The 5,525-nt window shown below is 39.1% G+C and overlaps 2 protein-coding genes across 2 annotated transcripts; both read left to right on the top strand.

The window, feature by feature from the left end:
- The first annotated feature begins 1,556 nt into the window (after positions 1 to 1,556).
- Positions 1,557 to 2,228, top strand: LOC130389385 (metallothionein-like). The gene is made up of 3 exons (XM_056599149.1): positions 1,557 to 1,667; positions 1,779 to 1,844; positions 2,005 to 2,228. Exons 1-3 carry the CDS (start codon positions 1,643 to 1,645, stop codon positions 2,094 to 2,096), a joined length of 183 nt encoding a protein of 60 aa, XP_056455124.1. The 5' UTR covers positions 1,557 to 1,642; the 3' UTR covers positions 2,097 to 2,228.
- A 935-nt stretch (positions 2,229 to 3,163) lies between these two features.
- Positions 3,164 to 5,247, top strand: steep1 (STING1 ER exit protein 1). Its single transcript, XM_056599147.1, has one exon. It carries the CDS (start codon positions 3,359 to 3,361, stop codon positions 4,034 to 4,036), a length of 678 nt encoding a protein of 225 aa, XP_056455122.1. The 5' UTR covers positions 3,164 to 3,358; the 3' UTR covers positions 4,037 to 5,247.
- The last annotated feature ends 278 nt before the right edge of the window (positions 5,248 to 5,525 follow it).

Below are 5,525 nucleotides of genomic sequence, written 5' to 3'. Positions count from 1 at the left end.
ATTTGGGTTATCTATGCATGTTCTCCCTATAGGCTACACGAACCAGTAAGGCCAAATAATATGTGAGGCCAGCTTAGTGCACATGTTTTCTTTAAAGACTTTTAAAATAAAAAAACGTAGCGGTTTTTTTATGACCGTCAAGCGTTTCCATTTAGACAATTTAAACTTAATTTAGCGTACAATTCTTAATTAATGTCTAACCAGATAGCTTTATACCTTCTATTGGTTACACTATTTCGGTTTGTCACTGGGCTGAGTTTCTCAATGAGCATTTTCTCGTGATGTTACAAAGACTTGTTAAAGGCACCCAGTGCAACTTTCGAGGCTTAAAAATAAACATTCAATTTCTAGTCTTTTTTACACGAAGTAAGTTTCAATAACTCCATACCGACATTCAAGCAGCAAAGATGAGACGTTGTGTGGTGAGAACTGATAGAAAATCGATAACAACAACAATGCCGCCATTTTCTTTATTTTTTGTAACCTACAATAAATAAAGCAGGCTTCCAGTCAATGGAAAAATGGCTTCTCCCCACCGGCGATTGTTGTTTACGATTTTCTATCAGTTCTCACCACACAGCGACGTCTCATCTTTGCTCCTTGAATGTCGATATGTAATGGTATGGAGTTATTGAAACTTACTACGTGTAAAAAAGACTAGAAATTGAATTTTTATTTTTCATTGAATGTTTACATAAAGTGAACAGGCATTTATCATTTTCACCGTGTAATAAAATGATGGACATGAGTAGGATGCAGGGGTGTAGCCACATGGGGGCCAGGGGGGGGCATGCACCCCCCCTGGTCAGAGGTTACCCCTGGCACCCAGAGTCTTAAAAAATAAAATTAAAAAATCCTGAACGGAACGTTCTGAAGAAAGCTGAAATGCACTATTAGTTTGATCTAACTTTTACTTATTATTCTTATTGTTATATTTTGGCGTTGTGTAAGCTTAATCTTACAGCATGTTTACAAATGTTTTACTTATGTTAAAGTAGTAGAATACAAACATAATAGCTATCAAGCAACAAGAGACTCGTTATTAGGGTACATAATTGCTGAGAAACATTAAAAAAATATTTAACAGTTTAGACCAGGGATGAATTTACTCATAAGCTACATTCATTTCGGATAATGCGTTTTCCATAAGGATGGACGACTTGAAGAACACTTAAATCGATGGTCCAATAACTTTAATGAATTGTATTGGGGGTCTTCTATGTTATATTCGGGTCTTCCATATTAGCGCTGGCACGATTTATAGGATTTTGATCGGACCCTATAAATCGTGGCAGCGCTAATATGGGAGACCCGAATCTAACATTTTTGATTAATAATAGGCCTGCACAACCGTGTGGCTGAATACATTTTCGGAATTCAAAAAAGTTAATAAGTATTTCTTGTTCAAAGGAAGTACAGCACTCGGCCCAACTTTATGAGTGTCCATTTCGCAGAATAATCGAGAAGTGTCTAGCTGCAGACCTTGGTAATCAGCACGACAGTCGCCTGGTGTGTTTTGCACCCGGTTTTGTTTCTTACCGGACACTTTATAAGTGACACTCAACAACATTCCATCACTAAGTTCAATTAAACGAGAAGACGTTCGCGCTACGCTGAGAAGGACTGACCACGATCTAATAAAATGGACCCTTGCGACTGCACCAAGAGTGAGTTATGGCCCTAAAGATCACTTAATTTTTTGTGATGTGATGACGTTAGTGGCCGTTATGATACAGGCAGTATATTTTAGTGTATTAGAGAAAGTCTTCTTTTTTTAGCTGGAACCTGCAACTGCGGCACATCATGCACCTGCCTAAACTGCTCCTGCACAACATGCAAGAAAAGTAAGATAAATGCCCTTTGAATCTAAAGGTTTTTGGCGATTTTTATTTCTATATATTTTTTTAATATATTTTGACGTTGAACACTGCTAACCCGTAACTCTCACCACTCATGCCCTACCAGCCTGCTCTATATAACTGATGTGTTTTCCTACTCTGGCAGGTTGTTGCGAGTGCTGTCCAGTAGGCTGCAACAAGTGCGCCTCCGGGTGCGTGTGCAAAGACAATGGCTGCGGTACAAATTGTTGCCAGTGAGGATTATGTCTCAAAAGCTTCCTAATGGGGGGGCTTGTTGGAAGGGACCAAAGTAATTTGTTAATTGCTGTACTCTCCCAAAATAAACTGCATCTTCTCTACCTGTTCACATTTTGATTTTTGGCTGAAATGGGGTTCCTATGATGACATCCAATAAAAATGCCCTGCTCGTTTACATGGTCAGGCAAACTAAACATGTAAACGAACATTTAGCTATAGGCCTATATGTAATCTAAAGGCTATGTGTACTGGGGATTTAGGCCATATAATTATAATCTGGCATTCTTCCCTTATCTTTTTGGGGGATTTGAACCTGCACTATAACTTCTCTACAATTATTTACAACATTAAATATAAACTAGAGCCATAACAGGAATTTCTATAAATAGGTTTAGTTCTCTGATCTGGTGTTTTTACAAATATTTGAATCATTCAGCTAGCCTCGATTTATATACTGTGGGGCTATGGAATAAGTGCTATATTAGTTTATAATAAGCTTGGAGATCTATGAATAGTTGGGCCTATAATTTCATTTTGGCACCAACCGACAATTGTAATATAGAAACACTTAAAATATCCATTGTGTTTACAGAACATGGAGCTGACATCAACTAGACAATGCCATGAAAAGTTAAACTAGATTTACCAAGTGTAAACGTTTCAACTCTGGGATGAAAATCAAAGTAGCCTACTTCCTGCGACTCGCATGTGGACGAACCGAACTTATTTGTTTTAATTTAGAAATGTTCACACTATTCTAAGTGTTCAACGGTGTATATAGGCCTATCAAATATCCTACATTTAATCAGAATCAAGGTATAAAAGATTTACATATGCAGTCTTTTCAATTGTGATTTTTCTTTGGAGGAATTTGTTCGTCTCTACTAGGTGATCTAATATAGATTACTTAAAATTAGACTAATACCAAATACCAAGCGAATTGACCAAGTAACACATTTTCTACACTATATTTTTTAATACTATTTTTCGTCGATCGGCAGAGTACAGACGGATTCAAAGCCCTATAAATTAAACCTAACAAAGAACAGAACCAAAATACCAAAGACGTATTATGCAGAAGTGATGCGTCGATTTCCCCAAGCAGAACTCAAACGCACTTGACGTTTCTACTCGGAGAATCAAAGAGACCCACCGGAAGCAATCTTAGAGGCTTATCCGTGTTGACGATTCGCACTCCGTATTGTGTTTATCATCGAAACAAAGTTCCTTTTTATTTTTACGTTTGGACTTTTGAAGGAAACATGCCTAAAGTTGTTTCAAGAAGCGTTGTATGTTCGGATACCAGAGACAGGGAAGAATACGACGATGGGGAAAAACCACTTCACGTCTACTACTGTCTGTGTGGTCAAATGGTTTTGGTACTGGATTGTCAATTGGAAAAACTCCCCATGCGGCCCAAGGATAAAGCCAGAGTCATTGATGCAGCCAAACATGCCCACAAGTTTTGCAACGTGGAGGACGACGAAAACGTCTATATAAAGCGACAAGATGGCATCGAGCGACAGTTCCGCAAAAAGTGTGGTAAATGTGGGCTTGTACTTTTCTACCAGCATCAGATGAAGAGCACTCCTGTCACGTTCATTGTAGACGAAGCTGTTGTAAAGTTCGGCTCGGGATACGGGAACACGAGTGTCTACAGCCAAAAGCCAGTTGAGGCGCCTAAAAAGGTCCGGGTCATGATGACGAAGCGGACCAAAGACATGGGCAAGTTCAGCTCAGTCACAGTGTCCACCATCGATGAGGAAGAAGAGGAGATTGAGGCAAGAGAGGTTGCAGACTCTTACGCCCAAAATGCCAAAGTGATTGAGAAGCAGTTGGAGAGAAAGGGAATGAGCAAGAAACGACTTCAAGAGCTGGCTGAACTGGAGGCAAAGACAGCAAAGAACAAAGGCACGCTTATTGACAACCAGTTTAAGTAGTGCCAGAAGAAGTGACACTTTTTTTACCCGTCAAACACATTTGGACTATTGTCACACATGACCTTTTTCAGTACCCCTAAAGAAGAAGGTCCCGTGAAGTGACACAGATGAATGATTGACATTTGGCTGCAATTGTTTTAATGCTTACAAGTTCTTATTTTGCAAATGTGAAGTCCAACGTTAAAGGAAATATGCTGATAATTAAATTGTCCAAAATGCATTTTACCCTAGAAAATCATTATGGTTATTTTGTTTCATTGTACGTATTGTTTATTTGGGGTTCCTTTAAACAATCTGGCCACCCCTGGCCAGATGGACAATTTACAATTATCTTCAAGTGAAGATAAGTTAACCGGTCATCTTTATGGTGCAAAGTTAAACTGAAGCATTTTTCTTTTATGGGTTGTTTCTGTCTCAAATGTTTAGTTTAAAAAATAAACAGTGCCCAAAGTCCCTTTCAGCAAGTAATTTATTTCTCCTCAGGCAACCATAACATCTTGCAAGCTATTACCAGCTATAAGAGTATTTCATTTTTTGTAATTTCCCCCCATTGTTGTGGCAGAACACAATAATGGGGAGTCTTGATCAGAAGCATTCTTCAGACTCCTGCTTGAACCTCAATCATGAAGTGGACATCATCTGTGGACTGTAGTGGCCATCCGACACCACAACACTTCCTATCGTGGAATGAAATGCTCAAATTGAACGTTGGCCTCTAGATTTGATAATTGGTCTCATTCTTCCTTCCACCTGCTCAAGATTTCCTGAATGCATATCTTAATTGTATGCTCTTTTAGGTTCTCTGCTTGCCCTGTTCCGGCCCCTGAATCCGTGGCCATCTTTTAAAAAAAGTTCAGGAATTAATACAAATTCAGGTTGGTTATAAGGATACTTCTCTGCCCCACTTGCTCACACTGTGCTCCTATCCAGAAAGTTTTTTGCAGACATGTCATAATTAAGGACATCGAGTTTTAAAATACTGAATTTCTGACCGGCACATTGTATAGCAGGGGTCTTAATTAGAAAAAAAAGAAAAATGTTCAACTGAAGTGTGACTATTTGAGTGGTATTTAATATGGGAGCTAATTTGCAATGTCTATATTTAACTGCGCCTCCTATTGTGTCCTTGCGAACCAACAAGGGTTCTCACACCACTGTGTCTCTGGTCTGTAATTATTTATTATAAATTAAAGGAACATTGCAACAGAGGCATGGTAATTTAACACCCTGCATACAAGTTATGTGAAAGACTGGTTAGAACATTGGGCTTGGCCCACATAGCATTAGCTCTGTGCAAGTCTTTCCCCAGGTGAAATGTATTTGATGGCTCCTGCTACATAACTACAAATATAATGCACACTACAAAGCGAAAACCTATAAAACCGTGTAAAAAGGTGCGCAGGAAAGCCCCTCTGCTGTGCTCTGCCTGAGGCCAACTCTGTGAACGGACTGTGTTCCAGCAGATGGCAGTACTGCTGTACTGTGGACG

Source organism: Gadus chalcogrammus, chromosome 9, assembly GCF_026213295.1.
Source record: "Gadus chalcogrammus isolate NIFS_2021 chromosome 9, NIFS_Gcha_1.0, whole genome shotgun sequence".
Taxonomy (NCBI): domain Eukaryota; kingdom Metazoa; phylum Chordata; class Actinopteri; order Gadiformes; family Gadidae; genus Gadus; species Gadus chalcogrammus.
Note: the sequence above shows the minus strand (reverse complement) of the source record. Positions and strands in the feature narration are given on the sequence as shown.

What these genes read in the sequence shown, in the direction of transcription:
- LOC130389385 (XM_056599149.1), top strand. Translation starts at nt 1,643, where the DNA reads ATGGACCCTTGCGACTGCACCAAGA. An exon ending in CCCTTGCGACTGCACCAAGA is followed by an intron (nt 1,668 to 1,778) that starts GTGAGTTATGGC and finishes TTCTTTTTTTAG; the next exon opens with CTGGAACCTGCAACTGCGGC. An exon ending in CTGCACAACATGCAAGAAAA is followed by an intron (nt 1,845 to 2,004) that starts GTAAGATAAATG and finishes CTACTCTGGCAG; the next exon opens with GTTGTTGCGAGTGCTGTCCA.
- steep1 (XM_056599147.1), top strand. Translation starts at nt 3,359, where the DNA reads ATGCCTAAAGTTGTTTCAAGAAGCGTTGTATGTTCGGATACCAGAGAC.